The sequence below is a fragment of the Corythoichthys intestinalis genome, chromosome 17 (assembly GCF_030265065.1).
Source record: "Corythoichthys intestinalis isolate RoL2023-P3 chromosome 17, ASM3026506v1, whole genome shotgun sequence".
Lineage (NCBI taxonomy): Eukaryota > Metazoa > Chordata > Actinopteri > Syngnathiformes > Syngnathidae > Corythoichthys > Corythoichthys intestinalis.
The window spans coordinates 18,603,724-18,631,559 of record NC_080411.1 but is presented as its reverse complement, the minus strand read 5'-3'; the positions used below and the strand labels follow the sequence as shown (position 1 = coordinate 18,631,559).

Sequence of the window (27,836 nt, the reverse complement as noted above, 5' to 3'; positions counted from 1 at the left end):
CATCTGTCCAGAATTTGCTAAGTTTAGGACAAGTCCAAAACATGAAAGATTGAGCCGTCTGAGATGTTATTTTTTGGTACAGAGTGGGCTGATGTCAGGATAAAAAGTGGCCAGTTTGGTTTTGGAGATGTGAACTCTGTGGACCACTTTGAATTGGATTAAATTATGGCGAGCACACAGAGATGAGGAATTGACTCGTTTTAAAACGGATAACCATATTACCTCAGAAAAGGGTTACCAAGGTCCTCTTCCCATTCTGCCCTGATTCTATCCATAGATGCAGTATTCAGAGCCAACTTCATGCTGCAAAACACAGAGATAGGCCTCCTCTGCTTTGGATTTGAGGAAAGAACTATGTCAACAATAGTCCAGTCAGAGCTTAGCGTGGTGGACAAATTAGAAAGTATAAAATGTCGAATTTGTAGATAACGGAAGATATTTGGCTGTGGAAGTGCAAATTTGTTACGTAATTGTTGACATGATGCCAAATTATTATCAATAAATCTCTGAAGTGTTCTATTCCCCTCTGACTCCACTCTTTGAAGGCGGGGTCATTGAGTGAAGGTTTGAAAAAATGATTACGTAATATTGAGCTTGATGGTGAGAAGTCATGTAAAATGAAAAACTTTCAGAACTGCGACCAGATCCTCACTGAGTGTTTAACCACTGGATTCTTTAAAGATCTGGTTGAGAGTGGATGAGAGGAGCCAATCAATGCAGCCAGGGATACATCGTCTTCTGATCTCAACTCCATTGCCACCCAGTCAGGAAAATGCTTTTTTTTTTTTTTTGTCTCAATTTTATTTTTCAATTAAAACGTTTTTTTTTTCCTTTTGATATACAATGTATATAGATATATATTTATTTTTATATATTTATTTTTTTTGAAGTCTCTTTTTTTGAGCTCCTGTTTGATTTCTTCTTCGAGCATTGATCCGCTTCCGGCTGCTTTTATTTTTTAAAGAGCCACTCGTGGAAGTTCGGTCAAGTGGGCAACTCGAGATAGTCGATGTCACGTGTGTGCGTCTGTGTTGTTGGTTTTTTTTTCCCACTCTATGCTTGGCTGGCTGGCATGACTCTTCTCAGCTGTAGCTGTCAATCCAAGCGAAAGCTTGGGTATGCTGCTAAAGAAAGAAAAAAACATTTTGTCACCCCTCCAAAATAAAAATGACTGATACTGACACAATAAAACGCGGTTGGATCAGTTTCTTTTCCATCGAGAACATTCCAGGACATTTGTTAGAACCATGTTGTCGCACGCGTTCCCATTTGGAACCCCCCAGGCAGTCGGTGGCCCCCTCCCCCACTTTTGTTATTTATAGGGTCGAGCATGTGTCGCTTGTCAAGAGTCCGACGCGCCAGCCAGCACTCGTCCTTGTCTAAGTGCACACAACTCACTCCGGTCAGGTAACTTTCTTTTTCCATTTGCCTTGAAATGTTTGGAGTTACAATGAAAGGGCCCGCTTTTGGACAGCAGGTGCGTACGTCCCATCATTTAGTCTCGTCTGGTCCACCGGCACGGCCTCTGGGATTTTTTTAGCGGCCCAACAACATCGCTGGTGGCCCCCGAAGGAGCTGTGTGAATTTGACGGAAGAAAACGAGAGCGCGTCCTTACTCGCGGTCAGCACAGCACGACGACTGGCCTTACGTCGCAAGGAAACCAGTGCGGATTGACGGTGGTTGCTCGTCGTCAACAGCGTTCTTTTGAATTGATTTTGGTGTCGTCCTAAGTTTTTTTTTCTCAGATGGCTGTCGGTTTCCTCTTCTTTGACCTTTTCGCCTTCTCTGACCCGATGGTGTGAGATTTATTCTTGGAATGCCCCCAAAGTGTGTGCTATCAAAACAGAAAATTTGGGATCCATTTGATCGTTTTTGTTTTTTAGAAACAACCGAAAGGCCGGCGAAACATTTTGACCTACAGTGGGGCAAATCAGTATTTAGTCAACCACTAATTGTTCACTAAGTTCTCCCACTTGAAAATATTACAGAGGCCTGTAATTGTCAACATGGGTAAACCTCAACCATGAGAGACAGAATTTGGGGGGAAAAAAACAGAAAATCGCATTGTTTGATTTTTAAAGATTTTATTTTTATTTATTTATTATTTTTTTTTTTTTAATGGATTTTATTGTCATCATCATCAGTATCATTGACAATCATTGCAATTACAAAATGTGATATGATTTGCCCGAAGGAACCGAAGAAGACAACAAAGGCGGACGAGATAAAGCATATGCTTATCAGTTTCCCGTCCCCCATACAACTAAAGACGCACATTCAGGCATGGAACATACATCAAAACTGTGTCAAGGAGACCTCCAACTTCTGTATGGAGGATTTTATTTCATCCAAGTCTCCAGGTTTCAAATTCTTTGGAGCCATACTGGGAGTCGAGCTTGCTGGCCCTGAGCGCTTATCGGTTAAGACAGGGGTGTCCAAACTTTTTGCAAAGGGGGCCAGATTTGGTGTGGTAAAAATGTGGGGGGCCGACCTTGGCTGACGTTCTTTACGTAGAACAATATATTTAAGCAAACTTTAGCAAGCCATTCCGTGTGTCATATTTGCTTTATTATTTCTTTTAATTAATAATTTTAATAATCTCCTTTGTGGCGTTCTCTTTCGACTCTCGGGCTCTTGTGAAATACTGCTGCTGTAAAATCAAACTAGCTTCAAGTTGCTTCAATTTCTCACAACGTATCTTTCCTGTAATCTTGTACATATCAGCGTGTCTTGTGTCTTGGGGTGGCGTGGCTCAGTGGTAGAGTAGTTGTCCCCCCAAACCAGAGGTTGTGGGTTTGATTCTCTGCCCTGATGAACTCGTCTAAGTGTCCTTGAGCAAGATACTGAACCCCACGTTGCTCCTGGTGCTGCGTCACCAGTAGGTAGATGGCGAGATAGTGTAAAGCGCTTTGAGCGCCTTGAAAGGTGGAAAAGCGCTATATAAGTACAACACCATTTACCATCTTGTTCGGTAATATCACCTCACATTGAATTCTTTAAAAACAGCGACTGTCTCTTTGCAAATGAGGCAGACACAGTTGTTGCTTATTTTAGTGACGAAATAGTCCAATTTCCACCTATTTTTGAAGCGTCGGCCGTCGCAGTCAACTTTCTTTTTTTGTTGATTGTCGCCATTTTAGAAAATTGGGAGTAAAGAGTCACAGGGGGTAATGTTGCTTAGAGTGCTGCTGCCTTTTAGTGGGTAAATGAGGAGCAGCATTTAGTGTGTAAGCTACTTCATATGCTGGTAGCAGTACTGCTGACCAATTTATTAAGTCTGTGTGCGGGCCAGACGTTATTGATTTTATGACAGAGGCTGGGGGCCTGATGAAATTTGACCACTGGCCGCATATGGCCCCCGGGCTGGACTTTGGACATGTCGGGGTTAAGATAAGAGAGTGCTTCAGAGTGCGTCTGTACACGTTGGAGGCTGAGCAGCGAATTTGCAAATCATGGTGGAAAATAAGTATTTGGTCAATTACCAAAAGTTCATCTCAATACTTTGTTATGTACCCTTTGTTGGCAATAACGGAGTACAAACGTTTTCTGTAACTTCACAAGCTTTTCACACACTGTTGCTGGTATTTTGGCCCATTTCTCCATGCAGATCTCCTCTAGAGCAGTGATGTTTTGGGGCTGTCGTTGGGCAATACGGTCTTTCAACACCCTTCATAGATTTTCTATGGGGTTGAGATCTGGAGAATGGCTAGGCCACTCCAGGACCTTGAAATGCTTCTTACGAAGCCACTCCTTTGTTGCCTTGGCTTTGTGTTTGGGATCATTGTCATGCTGAAAGACCCAGCCACGTCTCATCTTCAATGCCCTTGCTGATGGAAGGAGATTTTCACTCAAAATCTCTCGATACATGGACTCATTTATTCTTTCTTTTACACAGATCAGTCATCATGGTCCCTTTGCAGAAAAACAGCCCTAAAGCATGATTTTTCCACCCCCATGCTTCACAGTGGGTATGGTGTTCTTCGGATGCAAGTCAGTATTCTTTCTCCTCCGAACACAAGAACCTGTGTTTCTACCAAAAAGTTCTATTTTGGTTTCATCTGACCATAACACATTCTCCCAGTCCTCTTCTGGATCATCCAAATGCTCTCTAGCGAACCGCAGACGGGCCTGGACTTTTACTGGCTTTAGCAGGGGGAAATGTCTGGCAGTGCAGGATTTGAGTCCCTAGCGGCGCATTGTGTTACTGATAGTAGCCTTTGTTATTGTGGTCCCAGCTCTCTGTAGGTCATTCACTAGGTCCCCCCGTGTGGTTCTGGGATTTTTGCTCACTGTTCTTGATATCATTTTGACGCCACGGGGTGAGACGTTGCATGGAGCCCCAGATTGAGGGAGTTTATCAGTGGTCTTGTATGTCTTCCATTTTGTAATAATTGCTCCCACAGTTGATTTTCTTTACACCAAGCTTTTTACCCATTGCAGATTCAGTCTTCCCAGCCTGGTGCAGGTCTACAATTTTGTCTCTGGTGTCCTTCGACAGCTTTTTGGTCTGGGCCAAAGTAGAGTTTGGAGTGGGACTGACTGAGTTGTGGACAGGTGTCTTTTATACCGATAATGAGTTAAAACAGGTGCCATTAATACAGGTAACAAGTGGAGCCTCGTTATACCTCGTTAGAAGAAGTTAGACCTCTTTGACAGCTAGAAATCTAGCTTGTTTGTAGGTGACCAAATACTTATTTCCCACTCTAATTTGGAAATAAACTCTTTAGAAATCAAACAATGTGATTTTCTGTTTTTTTTTTCCACATTCTGTCTCTCGTGGTTGAGGGTTACCCATGTTGACAATTACAGGCTTCTCTAATCTTTTCAAGTAGGAGAACTTGCACACTTGGTGGTTGACTAAATACTTATTTGCCCCACTATATGTGAGGTTATTCCCGGTTCTCTTGTCATAATTGTTTGACGTTGTACCGCTATGGTTTTTGTCTTGTTTTTTGAACCCGTTTTCTTGTCGGCCACGCACCTACGGAACCCACCTTTGCTAGCTCAAAAGACACGTGTCCTGCCTAAAGGTCTTATGTGTCTTCTGGTCCGAAATCACTAGACATTTGGAATAACATTTGTAAAAGCAACAAAGTCAAAAGAAAACAGAGTGGCATGCTTTTGACACCACAGAGAGAGAGGAAAGAAGCCCCTGGCCCTACCTTATGTGTTGGAGGGATCCATGAGTCACCGTGACAGCGGGCGGGCTTCCACACTGGAAATTTATAACGTCTTAGTCGGATTATTTTTCTTAATTCTAGTAAAATAATTTTCTCCATTTGAGTTTGGAGTGTTAAAGACTAGTTAACAGATTAATGTGTCAGATTATTCCATTTACCGTATTGGCCCGAATATAAGACGGCCCTAATAATAAGACGACCCGCTCTTTTTCAAGACTCAAGCTTGAAAAAAGACTTTTGAACACCAAATTAATTTTTATACAGAAAATAATTACAGTACATCCAAAACAAATGATTATAACAACATATTTGAGAGAAAAGCATATTATTTTGCCTCATTCAAATCTTAATACCTGAACATTTAAATATGTAAACTAAAGTGCAATCACATTCGTAAATGAATGGCTTCTGTTTTTTTTTAAATGTAAATAAACCAATCTGTTGTGATAAAACAACAAAATTGCAATAACTGCATTAACCATCAAAGTGAAGTCTAACTGTAACTGTAGCCTTGAAACAAATCTAATAAAGAAAAACATTGCACTAAAATAATGCAAATGGTTGAGAGTAGCTGAGATCTGTCATGACAGAAAATCGCTTCAATGATATCTGGCGCCATCTAGCGTCGTGAGTGACATCGCTTTAATGATATCTGGCGCCATCTAGCGTCGTGAATGGGTATAATGTCTAGACCGCGAATATAAGACGACCCCCTCTTTTTCAGTCTTGTTTCAATGCAAAAAACACCGTCTTATATTCGGGCCAATATGATACTTTAGGAAGACCATTCATTCATTTTCACCTAAATCAAGAAAAATTTGCTTTCAAGTAATTTCTGAACAATATCTATTCTTGAATTCAGAACATTTTTGACAAACAAGCTTTTTTAAACATTATACTCCTTTACTGCTTCAAATAAATTAAACTTATTTTCAGCTAGCTATTATTCTTATTTCAAGACATCTAAATGAGTCAAATTTATTTGAAGCACTGGCAGATAATTTCACTTTTTTCGCGTAGATTTACTCTGAAAACAAGGGAATTTAACTCGTTTTAAGGAGGTGTTTTAGCAGTGCAGTGGCACCTTCCTGTCATCCTGCGTTCCGCCGTCACGCTTTTAACTGCCTTCTGTTGACTGAAACTTTAGCGGCACGTAGACGACGACGATGATGATGAAGAGGTGTGTGTGTATGTGACTTCCCGTCAGGTCTGTGACACCACACCGGGCTGCTGTCTGTCACTCTGAGCCAATCCGTCCCGTCTGCCGTCATGGCGCTGTCGTCACGCTTAAAACTTTGGGAGAAGAAGGTGCTCGTGCGCATGATGCATGCGCGGATTGTGTGCCGTGCCAGCCTACCTGCAAATGCGATTGCTCGCTTGCATGTGTGTGAATGAGAAAGGATCTCCGAGCCTGACGCCTTGATAAATGTTGGCGCCACAAATGCCAAAATGGGACGGTGAATTATGAGTTACTTGGTGGGAATATGTAGTCAGTCGTCTCGATTTTCTGAGTTTTGCGGTCCATTAGTCTTCTGTTCCAAGTCCTAATCCGAGTCACAAGTGGGATCATCGAGCCTCCGCGTCCCAAACAAGCGTAAAGTCTTCAGGTCTCTGTTTTCGAGTCAAAAGTTTAGTTCCGGCCAATCGGTTCAAGTCTCCGTCAGTTGGTTTGAGTCTCATATCATTACGTTCTCCTCTCAGCTTCTCTGGCCTAAATCCCTCCTTCCAAGTCACGGCGTCCAAACCTCCCGTCGTGAGTCTCCGGTCATCGCAGTCTCCTGTCAAATGTTTAGTCTCACCTAGATGAAGTCATTAAATTCCAATCGCGGACTAGTCGTCTGTGATTAAGTTCTAACCTCCAGCTCCGGAGTACCAATCCTTTGTCTCGAGTCTTCCATTCTAAATATCCATCAAAGTCTTAGAGTCATAGAGCAAGTTGTTATCTTTGAGTCTGCGACAAGTCATGAGGTCCCTATCGCTGATTCTGACATCATCAGGCCTGAGCCCCGAATGTCTTCCGTTCCGAGCATCAGTCAGTGTCCCGAATCGTCAAGTCACAAGACAAAACAAAGATTGGAATTTACAACAACTGACAGGCCTCCAATCCCCATAAAATGGCGATCTAACTTGTTTGCTTTTGGAACTGATGCTTCAGATCTTCCTTGTTTGTCATCTGTTTTGGAATGAGAACTAGCTTGCCCTAGCCATCTACTTGCACTCAAATGTTTAACATTAGTCGACATAGAAAATCTGATTGTCGTTCCTTTTTTTCCTCCTACATCTTGAGTTAATGAGTAACTAGCTCTGCTTTAGATTGTCTCTCCTTCAGTATTAGTGACGAACGAAAGTAGTGGTTTGTGGTCTCAACCTGTCACATGACCTCAGATTCAAGAGGAGAACCATCCGGTCGCGGCCCTTGTCCCTCCGCCGCCCCTATCCACTGTCCCGGGCGGTTTCCTCAAGCAGCTGGTACGGGATTCCGAAAAAGAAACCCGACAAAAGGAGCCCGACATCAAAGAGGAAAAAACAGTGAGTGGATTTTGCTTCCGTAGCTAACGGCTTCCCATGTCAAGCCAAGAGGAGTTTAGTGATAGGTCCTCACGTCCACTCGCTTGTTTTTCCTCAGCAGCCTAGCAAGCTAAGCGACAACCTGGTGCAGCAGTTCCTCCTTCCTGATCAGACTCCGCCCATCCTGGAGGCGGAGATGTTGCTGCGAGCCGAAAAGCGGGGCCCCGCACAATCACCCTTGGGTTGCACCGCCCTCCCCGAAAAGCTGGAAATCCAGAGGGAGCTCGCGGCGGAGCCGAGCCCCAGCTTGCCAGATGAGCTCGAGGGGGCACAAGCCAGGCTGCAGGAAGTGACGCAGAAGGAAAATTCCTCGGAGGAACGTCAGGAACCCGAAGGAATGCAAGCCGACGCCGGCGTGACAGAGGAACGAGGGGCCGAGGTATGTTTTGTCCCGCCCAGAAATCAAACTAGAAAACCCGTAATAGGAGCGCAACGCGCTGTCTTCGTCAGGTGAAGGACGTATGGTACGAGGCGGGCCCCGTTTGGTACGCGCACAAGGACGGATTCGCTGCGGGTAAGTGGACACCTCAGCCGGCGTCTGAATCGCATCGTGAACGATGGCCCGTGTTTCAGCCACACTGCTGAAGCCCGACGAAGGCACGCCCGAACTTCCCCAAGACCTGGTGAGACTCCGGCTCCTCGCCGATGGCTCGCGGCTCGACGTTCCCCAAAGCCAAGTCGACAAGGTGGGTCGAATGACGCTCATTTTTGAAAAGCTTTCTGGTTAACGGCCGCTCCTCCTCTTAGTGTAATCCCGCCCACCTGGACCTTTGCGAGGACCTAAGCGAGCTCCACAGCGTCAACGAGAGCAGCGTCCTGCACACGCTCATTGGCCGCGCTAACGCCAACATGCCGATAACGCGGGCCGGACCCGACCTCGTCAACTTCTGGCCGCCGCAGAATCACGGCAAGGTGATGCTCATTTGGGAAATCCAAAATCCAATGATGATTTGTCCCTCAATGTTGAAGTGAAAGCTAGTCTAGTCCTGAAATAGGGTTCTACGCCCAAGTGATGGCTCTAGTCCAGGGAGATTGAACTATTGGGAGTTTGTTTAGGGTACTTACAGTGGGGCAAATAAGTATTTAGTCAACCACCAATTGTGCAAGTTCTCCTACTTGAAAAGATGAGAGAGGCCTGTCATTGTCAACATGGGTAAACCTCGACCATGATGAACAGAATGTGGAAAAAAAAAAAAACAGAAAATCACATTGTTTGATTTTTAAAGAATTTATTTCCAAATTAGAGTGGAAAATAAGTATTTGGTAACCTACAAACAAGCTGGATTTCTAGCTGTCAAAGGGGTCCAACTTCTTCTAACGAGGTCTAACGAGGCTCCACTCATTACCTGTATTAATGGCACCTGTTTTAACTCATTATTGGTATAAAAGACACTGTCCACAACTCAGTCAGTCACACTCCAAACTCCATTATGGCAAAGACCAAAGAGCTGTCAAAGGACACCAGAGACAAAATTGTAGACCTGCACCAGGCTGGGAAGACTGAATCTGCAATAGGTAAAACGTTTGGTGTAAAGAAATCAACTGTGGGAGCAATTATTAGAAACTGGAAGACATACAAGTAACAAGACCACTGATAATCTCCCTCGATCTGGGGCTCCATGCAAGATCTCACCCCGTGGCGTCAAAATGATACCAAGAACGGTGAGCAAAAATCCCAGAACCACACAGGGGGACCGAGTGAATGACCTACAGACAGCTGGGACCACAGTAACAAAGGCTACTATCAGTAACACAATGCGCCGCCAGGGACTCAAATCCTGCACTGCCAGACGTGTCTCCCTGCTGAAGAAAGTACACGTCCAGGCCCGTCGGCGGTTCGCTAGAGAGCATTTGGATGATCCAGAAGAGGACTGGGAGAATGTGTTATGGTCAGATGAAACCAAAATAGAACTTTTTGATAGAAACACAGGTTCTCGTGTTTGGAGGAGAAAGAATACTGAATTGCATCCTAAGAACACCATACCCACTGTGAAGCATGGGGATGGAAACATCATGCTTTGGGGCTGTTTTTCTGCAAAGGGACCAGGACGACTGATCTGTGTATAGGAAAGAATGAATGGGGCCATGTATCAAGAGATTTTGAGTGAAAATCTCCTTCCATCAGCAAGGGCATTGAAGATGAGATGTGGCTGGGTCTTTCAGCATGACAATGATCCCAAACACACAGCCAGGCCAACAAAGGAGTGGCTTCGTAAGAAGCATGTCAAGGTCCTGGAGTGGCCGAGCCAGTCTCCAGATCTCCCCCATAGAAAATCTGTGGAGGGAGTTGAAAGTCCGTGTTGCCCAACGACAGCCCCAAAACATCACTGCTCTATAGGAGATCTGCATGGAGGAATGGGCCAAAATACCAGCAACAATGTGTGAAAAGCTTGTGAAAAGTTACTGAAAATGTTTGGCCTCCGTTATTTCCAACAGAGGGTACATAACAAAGTATTGAGATTAACTTTTGTATATACAGTAAATACTTGTACCTATTTTCCACCATGATTTGCAAATAAATTCTTTTTTTCCACATTCTGTCTCTCATGGTTAAGGTTTACCCATGTTGACAATTACAGGCCTCTCTAATATTTTCAATTGGGAGAACTTGCACAATTAGTGGTTGACTTATTTGCCCACTGTACGCTGAAAGACTGGTGTACTTCAGTCTAGAAAGAAGACATTAAACGAAAGAGAAGCATCTTGTTCCCTGTGGAAATATAGTTGTCCTAAACAAAGGTTTTAATCCAGTCAGAACCTACTCGTCTTGAAAGATTTCAGTCCATGAAGATTGGTCTAATATTCCCAAGAGAAGACGCTGATCCTGAGATTTATTTGTTGTTAAGAGCAAAGGTTCTAATCCAGAGGGGGAAATTATTGTCTTGAAAGATTTCAGTTAAGTTCAGAGAAAAAGTTTCCAAGGAGTTCAGTTCCTGTCAACTGCTCTTAATGAAGGCTCTGATTCGGAGTGAATGCTCAGGTCCCGGTCGATGGTTCTGGTCCTGAGAAAAGTTATTTTGGAAATGGCAGCCCAAAGGCAAGTTTTTCATCTTAAGAAAAGATTCTCCTCTTATGATGTTTTGTTCCTGAGAGGAGGTTTTAGTCTGCAGGGACGGTTCTCGTCTTGAGGTGAGATCTTAGTAGATCTGGAATTAAGAGAATGGCATAGGTCCGAGGTAAGGTCTTCCAGAGTGAAAGGTCGTGTCCTTTTCGAAGGTTGACATACAATGGATGCCTCGTGCAAGGTTCGCTGTGTGGATTATCCAAAGTTGACTTTTTCTCTTCGGCCCCTTCGTTTTGGCAGACTCCCAGGTGGCGGCGCGGTCAGTCATGGCGGGACACGCCGCCGTCCGCTCTGGCCGCACTGGCCAAACAGGCGTATGTGTCGGCGGTGGACGCTCGGCGGGACCACTGCATCTGCGCCATAGGTCGCAGCGGCACTGGCAAAACTGCCGCCTGTCAGGCCTTCGCTGTCGCACTGCTCCAGCAAGCCGGAACCGCCGGACCCAATGTGAGCGGTCAGTCTTCCGGCCTTTCAGTCTTCACGGTTTGGACATTCTTGATAAGGAATCAGATGATAACAGACAGGAAGTCACGAGGATGCATTTGCGTTTGCTTGCAGTGAAACGCGTTGCGGCCACGTTTACGGTGTTAAAGTCTTTTGGCTGCGTGACTTCACCCCACAGCGACGCGTCATCACGCTTCGCCACACTCTTCTCTTTGGACTTCAACCATGCCGGACGCGTGGCCGCCGGACACTTGCAGGCAGGCACCCGCCCGCACGCGCTGCCTAGGCTTTGATGACCCATTGTCACCAGATCGCCTTTTTCAGACAATGATGTTGGAGAAATGGCGCGTTTGTCACACCACGCCGGGAGAGAGCAACTTCCTGGTTTTCTCGCAGATGCTGGCGGGACTCGGCACGGAGTTGAGGTAGGGGATGCGGATGACAATTCTAACGACCATGCTAAGGGTTACTCTAACGGCGATGACATTGATGACGCTTCAAATAATGCTAACAAATACTATTAGCTATGATGCTAATACATTGGCTCGCCCGTCAGGACGGAGCTTCAGCTTCACCTTCATCAGCTTCCGGAGCACCATTCTTTTGGTATGGTGCCTCCCACCAAGGTAAGTTTGTACATGGCGCAGCCCGTCATCCGCACGTCCACCTGTGCGTCTGTCCATTCGTCCCCAGGCAGAGGAAAAACAGAGGGCGTCGACAGCCTTCGCAAAGCTGTCGGCCGCCATGGATGCACTGGATTTCAGCGCTGGCGAGCAGAAGTCCATTTGGCATGTCTTAGCCGGTATTTACCACCTGGGAGCTGCTAGCGCCTGTAAAGGTAAAGCCGGCCAAACACGGGAAGTCCAGCCTCCTGGACTGCCCCACTGCTGGGTTTTGACATGCGTTTGTGCCGTCAGTTGGGCGGAGACAGTTTTTAAACTTTGACAGCGCTCAGGCGGCAAGTGCCGTGCTGGGCTGCGAGGGGGAGGAGCTTCAGACGGCTGTCTTCAAGCATCACCTGGGGCGACTGCTACGGCAGTCTACCGGCAGAGAGCGCGACGACGGAACCCGAGACGGTGAGGCCGCCCGGCAAGCGCGACCTTGGCTTAACTTTTGACCAATGACCATCGCCCGATCAGGCCCCAGGCTGACGGCAGCTCAGTGTGTTGACGGGATGGCGTCCGGTCTCTACGAAGAACTTTTCACTGCCATCGTGTCACTCATCAACAGGTGCGCGACCATTGTCCGCTGTGTCTGAACGCAGGCATTCGTTTTATGTCCGCGGTCACGCAGATCTCTAGGTGGTCAGCAGCTGGCCCTGGCGTCGGTGACGGTGGTGGACACGCCGGGCTTGAGGAACCCTCGCCACTCCGCGCAAGAACGAGCAGCCGAACTGGGCGAGTTTTGTCACAACTACCTACAAGAACGACTCCTGGAACATCGATATGCACACGCGTTTGTACACAGCGTGGAGAGATACGCTCAGGTTCGAATAGATACGCTCACCGACGGACAGACCAGCGGGCGCACACGCACTCAATACGCTCGTTTGTGCAGGAGAACGTTCCGGTGGAGTTTCAGTGTCCGGACGTGAATCCCGCCGATACGGTGGCAGCCATTGACCAGCCGCCCCCTCAGGTGCGCTCCCCTTGTCCGCTCTTTCCACCGACGTCACAAATGTTTGTCCCGTCTGTTAGGTGGCGGCGGGTGACGCCCCTCGTGGTCTCCTGTGGGCGCTGGACGAAGAGATGTCGACGGCCGGGTCCGACGAGGGTGCCGCCCTGGAGCGCGTGTGCCGCCACTATGACAAGACGGGTAAGGCGACGATAACTGTGACGAAGGCAGTCGTGTGACGCCTGTCCCCGCACAGTGCGCCAGTGTGAGCAAGCTCTCCACTGCGAGGTCGGGCACCTGACGGGAAACGACGCCGTCCGCTACGACTTGAGTGGCTGGTTTGGCGTGCTGCGTGACAACCCGGCGGCCAGCAACGCTGCCGCGCTGCTACGAGACTCGAACACGTGAGTGCGCGCCAGAGCAATATCTGCGGCTGTTAACACGCATTGATGCCGGTGTTCCGCAGCGCTTGCATCAAGTCGATGTTTGGCGCCAGCGCGCGCGCCTCTCTCGCGGGCGTGTGCGGCCTAGAGGGGTGGAGCCAGCGATCGCTGCAGAGGAGCAGCACCATCCGCAAGACCCTGAGCGGCGGCGCGGCGGCACTTCGCAGGCACTCGCCCTGCGTGGCCATCAAGCTGCAGGCTGTAAGCGTCAACGCCCGCCCCGAGCCCTCCTCCTGTTTGTCTTAGCCTGCACCCCACCCAGGACGCCATGGTCAACGTGATCCGCCGCGCGAGGCCCATCTTCCTGCAGTGCGTCAGCGCCAAGATGGACGGTGCTGGAGCTTTTGATATAAACGAGCTCAGAACACAGTTGAAGGCCGCACAGACGCTGGCCGTTCTGCGCGCGTACCGCGCAGGTACGTGCGTGCGGCCGTGTCGGATGTGGCAAAGCGTCCGACGTGCCAGTGTGCTTCCCGTCAGGTTACCCAGATCACATGACCCTCAGCGACTTCCGCTGCCGCTTCCAGGCGTTATCTCCGCCCGTCATGGAACGCTACGCCTCTGTCTTCGTCAGCCACGACGAGAGGAAGGTGGGTCACAACGCCCTCTGAAGCCTGGGATCCGCCGCTCACTCCGCCGTTTGTGGTTTCAGGCCGTCAACGAGCTGCTGGCCGACTTGGACCAGGACCCTAAGAGTACAGTGGTCGGCGCCAGTCGGGTCAGAGTGCTCGCCGATAGTCTACCGCGGCACCTTCCGCCCGCCTATTCGCGATTTGACCCGCCGTCCCGCATCAGGTGTTCATGAAGCGTGGCGTGCTGCGCCACTTGGAAGCCCAACGGGACCTGCGGGTGACGGGCTGGCTGGTCCGCCTTCAGGCGGCTTGCGTGGGTCACCTGGCTAGACACAAGTACCGGACGCTCAAGGTCAGTGCCCGAGCCGCTAGCGACACCAAAGCCAAAGCCGCACCGACTGGACTACAGAGTCACCATGTCTCCAAGAGCCACGGCTGAAAAGCGCACTGTCAAAGTTTGAGATGTCACTAGGGTTGCCACCTTTCAGAAATAGAAACACGGGACGCTGTACAGGCAGAAAAAGGGACATCCCTAAAACTCCGAAAATGCATAGAAATGTACAGTGGGGCAAATAAATATTTAGTCAACCACTAATTGTGCATGTTCTCCCACTTGAAAATATCAAAGAGGCCTGTATTTGTCAACATTGGTAAACCTCAAACATGAGAGAGAGAATGTGGAAAAAAACCCAGAAAATCACAGTTTGATTTTTAAAGGGATCCTCTATTTTTAAGACAAGTAATTCTTAAAAGATACATGTTAGTATGAGTTATAATAATTTGATATTAAAACCCCTCTTAATGTTTTTGTTTTAATAAAGTTCGTAAAATGATTTTAAGTGATAGGTCGCCATTCTTGTTACGTCGCAGCGCGTGACGTCACTGGTCCCGAGGCCGAAATTCCAGCGTGTCACTCGTTAGCTTTCCCAACATGTCTTCAGTTCTACCCTTCCTATTTGAACCAGATCTGAAAAGTGAAGAGCAGGACAGCACTGTCGGTCGTTCACAAGACGAGCTTCAGGGAAAAATGCGTGCAGCAAATACCTGATAAGACAAAAGTTGGGCAAAACTGGTGATGCGAGAGTGTATGCTGTCCGGTTTTATTAGCAGATATTCAAGGTAAGCATATTGCGTTTTCAAACTTATCCCAATATAATTATGTAGATTGTTAGCATCCAGAGCTGTCGTGTGCTTTACACACAGTACAGGCCAAAGGGCACACCTTGTGTAATCCATGTCTTGTACATTGTAACGCGTGGTAGCTAGGATACGTGTATAAAAGTACCAAAAAGGGGAGAAGCTTCGACTATGCACATTTATTCACAAAAAATAATATTTCCACCCTGACCACTCTTCAATCGGGAGCTCAGCAGTAAGCAAACAAGCGTTCCCTGACGAACTCCCAACATTGTTGTGAGGTCCACGTCTGAGTCACTGTTGTCACTGTAGCGTGCCATAGTGCTTTAATTATTTAGTACGATTTGGGGATAACTCCTACCAAGAATAGTCAACATAAAAGATAGCAATAGTAATACAAATCCGCGTTTTTTACTCACTCGAAGATCCAGGAATAAGACCGATCCCACGGCAATGTCGCAGCCATCGATTCCACAAAATAGACTGATCCGAAAAGCCGTTGTGGGACCGACGAATCAAAAAATGGACAGATCCGAACCAATATTGCAGACGTGGTGGGACCGTCGGATCCAGAAAATAGACGGATCCCTTACTTGACTGAGGATCCAGGAAACATGCGCCAGTTGTAATGCGTGGTGGGTAGGGTACGTGCATACAGGGACCAAAAAGGGGGAGAAGCTTCCTCTTATGCACATTTATTCACTAAAAATAATAATTCCACCTCGACCACTCACTTCACTCCCCTTGTTTCCATTTGACTGGAAATTGCATCCAAAAGCAGCACATCATGGCATTTTACTTCGCGAGTTTAGGCAGCAATAAGCAATTGTTTAACACACTACAAATTTGGAACGATACCAATTACGTCATCACTGCGAGCCTGCAAACCATGGCGCCAACTAACGGTCAAAATATTGACTAAATATTATAAAATATTGCCATTGATTTAACATTTTATGTATTTTTTAACAACATATTTTAGTTCAAGAGAACAATTGTGGTTGATTAGAGCCTACATGTATTTAAGTCAGAGGATCACTTTAAAGAATTTATTTGCAAATCATGGTGGAAAATAAGTATTTGGTCAATACCAAAAGTTCATCTCAATACTTTGTTATGTACCTTTTATTGGCAATAACGGAGGCCAAACGTTTACTGTAACTCTTCACAAGGTTTTCACACACTGTTGATGGTATTTTAGCCCATTCCTCCATGCATATCTCCTCTAGAGCAGTGATGTTTTGGGGCTGCCGTTGGGCAACACGGACTTTCAACTCCCTCCACAGATTTTCTATGGGGTTGAGATCTGGAGACTGGCTAGGCCACTCCAGGACTTTGAAATGCTTCTTATGAAACCACTCCTTTGTTGCCCTGGTTGTGTGTTTGGGATCATTGTCATGCTGAAAGACCCAGCCTCGTCTCATCTTCAATGCCCTTGCTGATGGAAGGAGATTTTCACTCAAAATCTCTCGATACATGGCCCCATTTATTCTTGCCTTTACACAGATCAGTCGTCTTAGTCCCTTTGCAGAAAAACAGTCCCAAAGCATGATGTTTCCACCCCATGCTTCACAGTGGGTATAGTGTTCTTCAGATGCAATTCAGTGTTCTTTCTCCTCCAAACACGAGAACCTGTGTTTCTACCAAAAAGTTCTATTTTGGTTTCATCTGACCATAACACATTCTCCCAGTCCTCTTCTGGATCATCCAAATGCTCTCTAGCAAACCGCAGACGGGCTGGACGTGTACTGGCTTCAGCAGGGGGACACGTCTGGCAGTGCAGGATTTGAGTCCCTGGCGGCGCATTGTGTTACTGATAGTAGCCTTTGTTACTGTGGTCCCAGCTCTCTGTAGGTCATTCACTAGGTCCCCCCCTGTGGTTCTGGGATTTTTGCTCACCGTTCTTGTTGTCATTTTGACGCAACGGGCTGAGATATTGCATAGAGCTTAAGATCGAGGGAGATTATCAGTGGTCTTGTATGTCTTCCATTTTGTAATAATTGCTCCCACAGTTGATTTCTTCACACCAAGTGTTTTACCTATTGCACATTCAGTCTTCCCAGCCTGGTGCAGGTCCACAATTTTGTCTCTGGTGTCCTTCGGCAGCTCTTTGGTCTTGGCCATAGTGGAGTTTGGAGTGTGTGTGACTGACTAAGGTAGTGGACAGGTGTCTTTTATTCCGATAATGAGTTAAAACAGGTGCCATTAATACAGGTAACGAGTGGAGCCTCGTTAGACCTCGTTAGAAGAAGTTAGACTTCTTTAACCGCCAGAAATCTTGCTTGTTTGTACGTGACCAAATTCTTAGTTCCCACTCCAATTTGGAAATAAATTCTTTAAAAATCAAACAATGTGATTCCCCCCCCCCCTCCCCCCCCCCCACACACACACATTCTGTCTCTCATGGTTGAGGTTTACCCATGTTGACAATTACAGGCCTCTCTAATCTTTTCAAGTAGGAGAACTTGCACAATTGGTGGTTGACTAAATATTTATTTGCCCTAATGTATCTATTCATATATATTCCATATTGGTTCAATACAGAACGCAGCATTTTTAATTCCCAATTACGGATTGTTCCATATTTTAAGGGAAAGGTGGCAATCCTAGATGTCGCTTGTGACTTGCTGTTGGTGTTTGTTCGCACACTGGCGTAGGTGCAGCACATGGCGGTGCGCTGCCTGCAGAGGAATCTACGAGTGATGCGTGCGGTGTCCGAATGGAGCTGGTGGAAGCTCTTCTGCCGAGCGCGCCCACTGCTGGACGTCAACATGGACAACGAGAGGCTGCGTGCCAAAGAGGTACGCCGTCGTACTCGTTGAAGGAGCCGCGATTCCGCACAAAGCGGCAAGCGTGCGACCTTACTTGTCCAACTCTTTCAGGATGAAGTGTCTGCACTAAGAAGACGTTTGGAAAAGTCGGAAAAAGAACGCAACGATTTGAGACAAACGGCGGATGCCTGCGAGACCAAAGTTAGTAGTCGCCTGCGCCTTGCACGGGCACGCGCAATGATGCACTTGTCGCTCGCGTAGCTGACAGCGGTGACATCGGAGCTGAGCGACGAGCGTTTCCGCGGCGATGCCGCGGCTCAGGCTCTAGACGCGGAGAGAGCCGAGAGACTGAGACTCGGCAAGGAGAGTAAGGACCTGCGGGTGAGACCCTCAGCGAGGTTTCCTGTCCTTCCCGGGGCCCGAGCTTCGGCCGCGCTTCTTTTCCCCAAGCGGCACCCGTCGGAGCGCTGACGACTGAGCTTTTCAGGAACTTCTTCTCCCTCAGGATCAGCTAAGCCAGTGCAAGGTGGCGATGGAGACGCTGGAGAAAAAACTGGAGGAGGATTCTCAAAAGATTCGCACGCTTGAGAGTCAGCGAGTGGCAAGGACGGGAACAGGTATGTCATCTCTTCATGTATGTGCACCAATGGGATGTCCCCGCTGGGTGTAGACCTTCTGCTTTGGGGGATCAGCACTGAAATTCTGTTGCAAATATATTCTGTAGAATTTTTTTGTCTATAATTCAATTCATAGTCAAACTCCAGCGGCACAGACTGACGCCGACTAGCTGTCCGGGTCAGGGTTGAAATACATCCGAGGACACTCTTCTAATTCTTCGGTCGACTAATTCGACGACCTAGAGTATTCCTAAATTGGTGGTAGCTTTGCATGTGATGCAAAAGCTACCATCTATTACCGTAATTTGTGGACTATTAGGCGCACCGTATTATAAGCCGCCAACCACCAAATTTGACAGGAAAACAGCATTTGTTCATAGATAAGCCACACTGGACTACAAGCCGCAGCTGTCCTAATTGTTTTATGGAATATTTACACCAAAACATGTTAACCGGGAACTCTTTATTTCACAGCGGCATCATAAGACTGTCATAAAACCACCATGAAGCTTAGAACCAATTGGGTGCAAAGCTTCAATGCTTCAAGAAGCTTCTTTTGGCCATCACTTCTCCCTTGGGAGCAGAGGTTGCGCTAGACTTTTTCGTTGTCTGTCATTTTGACTGACAGGGTCATAAAAATCCGGTCATAATCTATTTTTACCCGTCACTTAAATTTTTAAAATGATGATAATGACATTGTGGTGACCCTTTGTTTGGCATAATTCACCTTCCGTACTTGTGTGTCCATTTGGCCGAGCGCGTTACCGGTGTAGGTTCAAGCGCGTACACCGGCTACGATAGTCACGTGACAGAGACACTTAAGAGCCGCGCGCGGTCCCCTCACTATCCACTCGCTTTCGCTATATGATTGGCCGAAGAGTCGAAATGCTCTCCCGTGAAATGCCTGTTTAAAAATGTTCCCGTTGTTACTTCTTGCGTTCGCTTATAAGTGCCCATTTAAAAAGGAAAAGCGATGGATGATACTACACACAGAGCGTATTATTAACAAATGTTAAAGTTGTATAATCATATAGCGAGAATAAGAAACGTCACTGAGGCCCCATTAAGTAGGTAGCCTACCATATGTAGCATATGGAACAATGAAATTAACAGTTCACCTGCTGTGGCCTGAACGTAGTCTCACACTTTCCTCCTGGTGCACATGGACTTGAATTGCGTGCCCGCTTGTGCAGTCCCTGTTTTTTCACCTCTTTTATCAACACCATCGTCGTTTTGGGGCTTTTTGAAGAAACTTCGGACACTCAGTTGCCTTGACATTTTTTCAGAGTAAGGCCAACGACGTCATGCATCAAGAGAGACAATAGCTAATTAATATGCTCACTCGCCACCCTGTGGTCTGGGGTGTGAATTGCAACCGGTCAAAATGACGGATGGACTTCAGTTTTTTCCGTCACCGTTTTAAAAAATCGGTCAACGACGGAAAATATTCGGTTAACGCGACCCCTGCTTGGGAGAGACAGTCAACCTCTGCTGCCACCTGCTGTCATCACTGTTGTTGTCCAACATGCGTCCTAGCATGCATTGCAGCGCTACATTTGTAAATACCAATCAAAATTAATGTCCTGTGCTAATTATTTCTTCAGTTACTGTTCCAGTTGTTTCATTAATTGCTAGTTATGGTATTTTCGGAATACATTTGACAGTGGCCCCATAACACTGTCATAAGTCCATCATAAATACGACATTATACTGCCATGAGCATTAATGAATGCTTATGACAGATCTCATTTTGTGTCATCTGGCAAATTGTCTCACTTTTGAATGGGTGTAAAAGATCCGAGCTGGACATAAATGAAATTTGTGACCTAATTTGCCGGATGGCATTTAATGACATCTGCCATAAGCATTAATTAATGCCCATAATCGTGGTAGAAAGAAATAAGTAAATAAGTAGTAGTCTTATGGCATTCATATGATGCCGCTTTCAAACGTAGTGTTGCCAATAAAACAAAAAAAAAGCAACAAATAAGCCGCTCTGGACAATAAGCCGCAGGATTCAAAATGAAGGAAAAAAGTAGCGGCTTATTGTCTGAAAATTACGGCTTTTTTTTTTTTTTTTTTTTTTTTTTTTTTTTTTAAATTTTCAGTGGTGTTTCTTCCCAGCCAAAACTCAGGGCCGGCCCAGCCTATACGCAGATTATGCAGCTGCTTAGGGCCCCCGACCACTAGGGGGCCCCCAATCTGGCAATTGTTTAATTTATATTCTATTTTGTTTCCTACAGTTTGCTTTATTTGACTTTTTTGAGTTTTGATACTTGATTACAAGCTTTAAAAAATAAAAGTTCTTCCTTAACTTCTTTTTTTCCTCTTTAAGAAAAAGGTTTGGCGCTATCTACTGTAAGTCCTGACAATCATTTGGGGTGAGAAGTTTGAAGTATGCAGTGCAACAAAATCTGAATAATATACAAAATATGAACGTATGGGTTGGATTGCATGTATGGGTTTCACAGTACACTGTGACGAAATGGTGGGCCAAAAATATGGGCCCCTTTGCGTTATTTTGCTTAGGGCCCCCAAATGACCTGGGCCGGCCCTGCCAAAACCTTTGGACCCACTGACACCGTTCAAACACCAAAATGATCGGAATTTTCGCGTGACCGTTGGGCCCAAAAAATTCAAAATGCTACTTATCCTACTGTTTTTTCCAAATCACATCATTTGCACAGGAACCTAGTCAAAAGCTTTCTAATGGTCCAAATTTCCCATAGATTTCCAATGACCGTTTTCGCCTTCTATTCATTTCAATGGCAAAAATCTACTATATCAGAACCAATATGTAATACATATCTTTTTGGTGTTTTTGGTGGATATTTGACCAAAACTTTTCCATTAAAACCCATTGATATTTGACTGGGACCCTCGATGCCATTGACGGCCATGTACCTCCATGTCAAATCAAAAGGAAAAGACCATGCCACCCGTTACAGTGAAGCTACTATCACAATTTCTCCAGAAATTCTTCCCTCAGAAATTAACTGTTTGAGACAAACAAATAGGCTTGCAAATCTTGGCTTGATTTTTTTTTGTTTTTTTTGTCACCTGCGCACAGAAAGTGAGCTGGCCCTGCAACTGGAGTGCTGCCAGACGGAGGTGGACTTCCTCCGTCGGCGCCTGCAGCAGACTGAGGAGAAAACAGAGGCCGAGCGCCAGGCGCGGCAACAGGCAGACGCCAAGGTGACCGAGCAAGCCATCCAACAAAACGACCACTTGTGACGCGTCCTACCCTTCTGCCCTCCTGCAGGCGGCGTTATTGCAGACCCAACTGGATGAATCCAAACGTGCCGCTGTGGAGCTCAAACGTCACAACCGGCGCGTCGCCGACGAGCTGCACGATGCCAAGGTGATGATGGACAGCCTGCACAATCGCACACACGAGCTGGAACGCAAACGACGACGGTGAGTTGAGAATTGAAAGAATGGGCTCCGCCGACTAACGAGACGCCCCCTTCAGCTTCGACGGGGAGTTGGCAGCGGCGCTGGAGGAAGCCGAGGCCGAGCGGGAGTCCAAGGACAAAACCCTACGGGAGAACGCCGCGTTGGGCGTCCAGATTTTCACACTGCGGCGGGAGCTCCAGGTGAGGCCCCCGGGCCGCGGCACCAGGACGTTAATACTCACGGTGTGTCACACGCACGCAGGAGAGTCGGGCGGAAGCCGACCGTCTGCGCGAGCAGAAGGACGAGCTGTGCTGTCAGATCCGGGACCTCAGTGTTCGCCCCGGCGACAACTCGCTGCCCGAACTCAAGAAGAAAGTGCGCCACCTGGAGGCCGCCGCCACCGAAAGCACGACACGTGCGGCTGAACTGACCGCCTCCGTCGAGCGGCAGCAGCAGGTCAGTATGCCGAGTCGTCTTGACGCAGACTGTAGAGAATTAGTTTGTCGGTAACGACAGATGTAGTCGTCGAGGTTAATCGCTAGTAGTGATGGCCGCTTTTTGGTTTCCGGGATGGAGGTTCACGTACGTGCGGAGTTGGAGATGGCGAGAGTCAAGCAGATGCACCAGAAGGAGCTGGAAGACAAGGACGAAGAGCTGGAGGACGTGCACCGATCTTCTCAGAGACGGGTATGTAGGCAACCGACTGCCTGCCCGCCCACCCACGAGCGAGCGCTGCATCTTTAGCATGTCTTTTTGTCACCGCGATAGCTAAGACAGCTAGAGATGCAGCTGGAGCAAGAATACGAAGAGAAGCAGATGCTGGTTCATGAGAAGCATGACCTGGAAGGGCTGGTGGCCACGCTGTGCGAACAGGTCTCATGCATTCATGCCGTCGAATGTCTTGGTCGCGGGAAAGTCACGCGCGCCTCATGCTTCAGGTGGGCCACCGTGACTTCGACGTGGAGAAGAAACTGAGGAGAGACCTGAAGAGGACACACGCCCTGCTGGCGGACGCCCAGACGATGCTGGAATCGGTCCGTGCCGGGCGAGGAGACGGAGCTGGCCCCGAAGCCGCCGGCAAGGAGCAACTGGAAAGACTTCACTGTCAGGTCAGGCGCCGCCGCACCCGCCCTTGATATTCTTTTGCTCACGCACACGGCCACGTGTAGTTGGAGGAAAGTGAATCAAGACGGCGCGAGATGGAGAATGCCCAGAGCGGCTTGACGCAAGAGCTGGAGGATCTTCACCTTCAACTGGAGAACATTTGCAAGCAGAAAAACCTGGTACACACTAGCATGACAACTGCCAATGCTCATTGAGCCAAAACAGCTACTACCGCTTCTAGTAGCAATTCAGTTAGCCGCTCTGTCTAGGGTTAGTGGGAAAACTGGTGTAGCATATCGGGTGATGACGTCTAGCACTTTTCTGTACCACCCGCACGGTGATCGAACCCGTGTTTCCACAGGCTGGGCCGAACGCTAAAAGTTGGTAGAAATCTGACCAGAATGGGCAGCAAAAACAGAAACTGTTAGAATTTGACCTTTTACCCAGATTGCCAGAATCACTCCAGCTGAACCGCCGGAACAACGCTAGCGTAATTCCAGCGACCGGGTGCGGCACATCCCAGCCAAAAGGCCAAACTCGCGTGTTCATCTTAGTTTTAACCCCTTGTACTGACTCCATTTTAAAAGCTGGAAAAAGGCTTTGACACACACGTTGACAATTCGAGTCAACAGGCAAAAACAGCAAACATACCCAGACGAAGAGAAAGCCGGGATCCAGGGTCAACAATCAACAGGTGAACAAAAGATTCCAGAGAAAAATGACAGCAATTAGTTAAGCATTCAGTCTTTCAAAGGCTCTCGGGAGGCGGGCTGTGGTCCAGAAGAAGGGTGTGTTTGGGTGTTGTTTAGGGTTATTGTCTGTAGATTGGGCATGAGAGTTCGGGCGTTACTGCTGTCAGGGCAACGAAAGTTGAGGATTATGCCAGCCACAGCACAACGTGAGTGATGAGTGTCCAACGGGTTCCTCCGTTATCAGATGTTCCTTGTGAGAGGAGAGGATGTCCTTTCATTGTTCTGGACTGTCCATTGTTGGCTACCAGAAGAGCTGATGGTGGGATTTGGTGGTCCAGATGTCGCTCAGTCAGCTACGTATGTGACTTGCGCGTTGGGTTTTTCCCAGTCAGCCTCCTGTAGTGGTTATCATATTGGCCTGTTGCCTTGGAGCTGCAAATTCCAATCACTCCAACCCATCATACTTCAAATATCTTCTACTTGTTTTCTTAAACTATGATTTAAATGCTACCTATTGGGTGTGTTAGAGTAATACAAACAGTCAAACAGTAAATACGGGTAAAGATGCTATTTCCTTCGTGGTAACAACCAGTAGCGGTCATAGATCTCCCATTATAGATAGACCGAACGATCGGTGACAAGCGCATTTGTGCCCGGGCAGGCGGACGACGAGCTGGCCGTCCTGCGGCGCGAGAACGGCGACCTGCTCAAGCGGCTGGACGAGGACCAGGACGACCTCAACCAGCTCATGAAGAAACACAAAGCGCTCATCGCGCAGGTGGCCTCCTTTCCCGTTTTTTCCTGATCCTTTCACAATTCTACTCTTTATTTGTCCTTTCAGTCCTCCAGCGACATCGGTCAGATCCGCGAGTTGCAGGCAGAGTTAGAGGATGCCAAGAAGCAGAGACACGCCCTCCAGGAGGAGGTAACACCCCCATCCTCCCTGCTCGTCATATCGCCGCTTTCTGTCCGTCACCCGGCTCGGCTCAGTGTCCCTTTTGCGGCAGCTGCGGCGGCAGGCGTCCAGGCTGCAGTTCGTGGAGTCGTCCAGTGTCGGGCGCAGCATTGTCAGCAAGCAGGAGGCGCGTGTCTGCGACCTGGAGAACAAGCTAGAGTTCACCAAAGGTCAAGTCAAAAGGTTGGAGGTAAGCCGACGCCCGCGGCCTCTTCTCTTTACCGTGGCACAGTGCTAGTACAACACAAACCAGTAACGAAAACAGAACCGCTAAAAAAACTATTCCTACTGCCATCGCAATCCGACCTAGAGCCAGAAAGAACTATCGTACTGGAGCGAGTACCTTACCCAGATCGATACCGAAACTACTACTAGAACCGGCACTGGGGTGGGCTTGACTGCGCTCGTGTGTGCGGGCAGGTGGTGGTGGTGCGCCTGCGCGACAGTGTGGTGCGTCTGGGGGCGGAGCTGGAGCAGAGCGCTCAGTCGGAGGCTCGCGAGCGCGAGAACGCACGTTATTTCCAGCAACGTCTGCAGGATGCCCGCGTGGAAATGGACGAGCTGAGCCAGCGGCATCAGGACGCCGCCCGACGCCGCGTAGAGCTAGTGAGATGAGATTCCTGACCGACCGCCCGCTAGCCGGCGTGCAAAAACGTGACATTGTGACGGCGCTTTGTGTGCGCAGGAGATGCAGGTGGAGGAACTAATGGCAATCCGCCAGACGTTGCAGGCCGACCTGGAGACGTCCATCCGTCGCATTGTGGACCTGCAGGCTGCCTTGGAAGAGGTCCGGTCTAGCGACGACAGCGACACCGACAGGTAAAGATGCGACACCCCCCGCCCGGCCGCTATGGGGCGCTGTTGGTAAAGCAGCGCATGCTCAAAATTACATTTTCTCACATTTAGCGCCACACAGTGTTTAAAATGGTGTGAAATTTTTAGAGTCACTTTTTTTTTTTTTTGCACATTTACAACATTATTTAGCAACTTAAATAGTTATTTTTAAATAAGAAGTTTTGGACCTGATTGTTGAAATCCAGAACTAAATATTTAATTTAAATCTTAAACTTATATCCTATATCCTAAGTGTTAAATCACGAAACGGTCGGAACTAAATATTTAGCTTAATATGCAAATTGACATGACTGGAGACCGGAAGTAACAAAATAAAAGCTGGTGGAACAGCTCAGACTGTCTGTTTACGTTGCTTGAAAATGAATAAAACCTACTCAACGGTGGCAGTCTGCTCTTGGACAACATTGTGATCATAACAATATATAGGTAAAATACATATGTAGGAGAAAGTATTTAAAGAGTATTTTGTGTTATTTTGTTACTTCCGTTATCATCATCAGTATCATTGACAATCATTGCAATTACAAAATGTGATATGATTTGCCCGAAGGAACCGAAGAAGAAGACAAAGGCGGACGGGATGAAGCAGATGCTCATCAGTTTCCCGTCCGCCATACAACTAAAGACGCACATTCAGGCATGGAACATACATCAAAACTGTAAAATAACACAGTCAACAATCTGGGTTTAGTAACTCAGCGTCCAGTCAAGCAGCTCGATTGAGTGCGTCTGTACACGGTGATTTAGTTCTGGATTTAAACAATCAGGTCCAAATCTTCTTATTTAAAAATAAATATTTAAGTTGCTAAATAATGTTGTAAATGTGCAAAAAAAAAAAAGTGACTCTAAAAATTTCACACCACGTATTAAACACTGTCTGGCGCTAAATGTGAGAAAATTTTGTCGTAATTATGAGCATGTGCTGCTTTACAAACGGCGCCCCATAGGCCGCGCCCGCCAATGGACCGCATTCCAAAAACGTCTCGTCTTTTCCGCCACAGCGTTCACGGGATGACGGCCGGCGCCCGCAAACAGCCGTAAGACCGTGTGAACGTGTGTAGACGTGGCTCGTGCACCTTGGCGGCATGCGCTATACAAAGAGCGCATAAGTAACACGCGCTTATTTTTGTTATTAGCTGTATGCCGGTTCTATGCGGACGCGCTAATAATTTGATCCGCTTTTGCTAATTGTGTTCAACAAACTAGAACGAGGAACGTCTGCGTTGTCTCCTGCTTTCGAGTAGCGCTAGTAGACGAAGGCTCTTTGTGGCCAGTGAGGCCTTTAAGTTTTCCTTTTCCTTTTTTAAAAAAATGTGGGCGCATTCACGTTTGTCGCGTCGGCAGGGAATCCAGCGTCGGCTCTGTTGGAACAGAGGACGAAAGAAGCGGGCGAGAACCTACTGAGGGAAGGAACCAGAGTGTCCAGGAGGGGCGCCGGTCTGTGGCCGACTCCTGCAGCAGTTTCTGGTAAGATGACGTCACTCTTGCGGGCGCCGGTCGACAGCGCACCTGAGGCGGAGTGTCGTGTTTTCGCGCAGCTCCCCGGACCCGGGTGACAGCGAGTGGGCCGCGGAGGGCCCGCGCCGTGCGGCGTCTTCGTCAGCTCTTTCCGAGCTCTTGGAAGGACTCCGCAAGCAGCGAGCGGGCGGAGAGGCTGGTGGCACAGTGTCGCTTCCCGTTTATCAAACCACGGCGGCATCCACCCTGCGGCGCCGGGCCTCGGCGCTCTCCCTGGCCCCGGAGCAGCCAGTGGGCATCCTCAAGCCGTCCTCGCCTTTGCTGCCGCGCGCCGCCAGCGCCCTTTCCGTCAACGCTGCATCGCAGCCGGCGCCATCCTGCTTTAATTCCTGCGACTCGCTGACGTCGCCTCCGTCTCTGCCCCGCCTCTCGTCTTTGCAGCTCCCCTCCACCGAGGGCCCCTCCGCCCGGCGCACCCCTTCCCCCGCCGTCATGGAAGAGGAATCTTTGTGTCCCCCGTCGAGTCCTGGCCGATCCCCGCGGGCGCCCCGCCGTTGCGTGCGAGCGAGCTTGCTCTCCGAAGACCCGTCCGAGGTCCCCCCACCGACTGAGGGGGTGGTGTTCCAGAACCGCCGCCTGATGGATGCAGACGCGACGTCTGACATCCTCCCCGCCATCCGCAGGCCCCGTTCGGCGTCCGGGCGGCGAGCGCTGAGCGTCCACTTCGGAGACCTGCCGCATTCCCCGCGGCGGCGCGGGAGCTCTGACGCCGAGTCATCCGGATCTCGGGGTTCGGCGGCTAGCGGCGAGTCAGCGCGGCTCCGACGACGCGCGGAGCGGCCGCGGGGGGACAGGCTCGAAGCCGAGGGCAGCGAGGGAGGCGGTGACGTGGCCGCCGTCATGAGGAAGTACCTCAACAAAGAACGCCAGTGAGCCGGCGGCCTTGGATAGCTAGAAGAAAGTCC

The 27,836-nt window shown here is 48.2% G+C and overlaps 1 protein-coding gene across 2 annotated transcripts; it reads left to right on the top strand.

Moving 5' to 3' along the window:
* The first annotated feature begins 1,173 nt into the window (after positions 1–1,173).
* On the top strand, positions 1,174–27,836 carry LOC130905556 (unconventional myosin-XVIIIb-like). 2 transcript variants are annotated; one of them, XM_057819082.1, is made up of 42 exons: positions 1,174–1,407; positions 6,389–6,489; positions 7,567–7,710; positions 7,811–8,128; positions 8,200–8,263; positions 8,323–8,435; positions 8,497–8,661; positions 11,054–11,267; positions 11,372–11,514; positions 11,582–11,682; positions 11,814–11,883; positions 11,951–12,095; positions 12,175–12,333; positions 12,397–12,487; positions 12,551–12,743; positions 12,815–12,895; positions 12,955–13,072; positions 13,128–13,275; positions 13,338–13,515; positions 13,577–13,730; positions 13,795–13,904; positions 13,967–14,032; positions 14,110–14,238; positions 17,681–17,824; positions 17,906–17,995; positions 18,056–18,175; positions 18,300–18,411; positions 21,482–21,606; positions 21,674–21,828; positions 21,884–22,007; positions 22,069–22,263; positions 22,384–22,494; positions 22,576–22,680; positions 22,746–22,916; positions 22,977–23,090; positions 24,265–24,381; positions 24,445–24,528; positions 24,611–24,748; positions 24,979–25,164; positions 25,244–25,377; positions 26,758–26,880; positions 26,952–27,836. In XM_057819082.1, exons 2-42 carry the CDS (start codon positions 6,451–6,453, stop codon positions 27,802–27,804), a joined length of 6,144 nt encoding a protein of 2,047 aa, XP_057675065.1. In that variant the 5' UTR covers positions 1,174–1,407; positions 6,389–6,450; the 3' UTR covers positions 27,805–27,836. The 2 variants fall into 2 exon arrangements, with proteins under 2 accessions (XP_057675065.1, XP_057675064.1); XM_057819081.1 differs by having other exon boundaries at positions 7,808–8,128.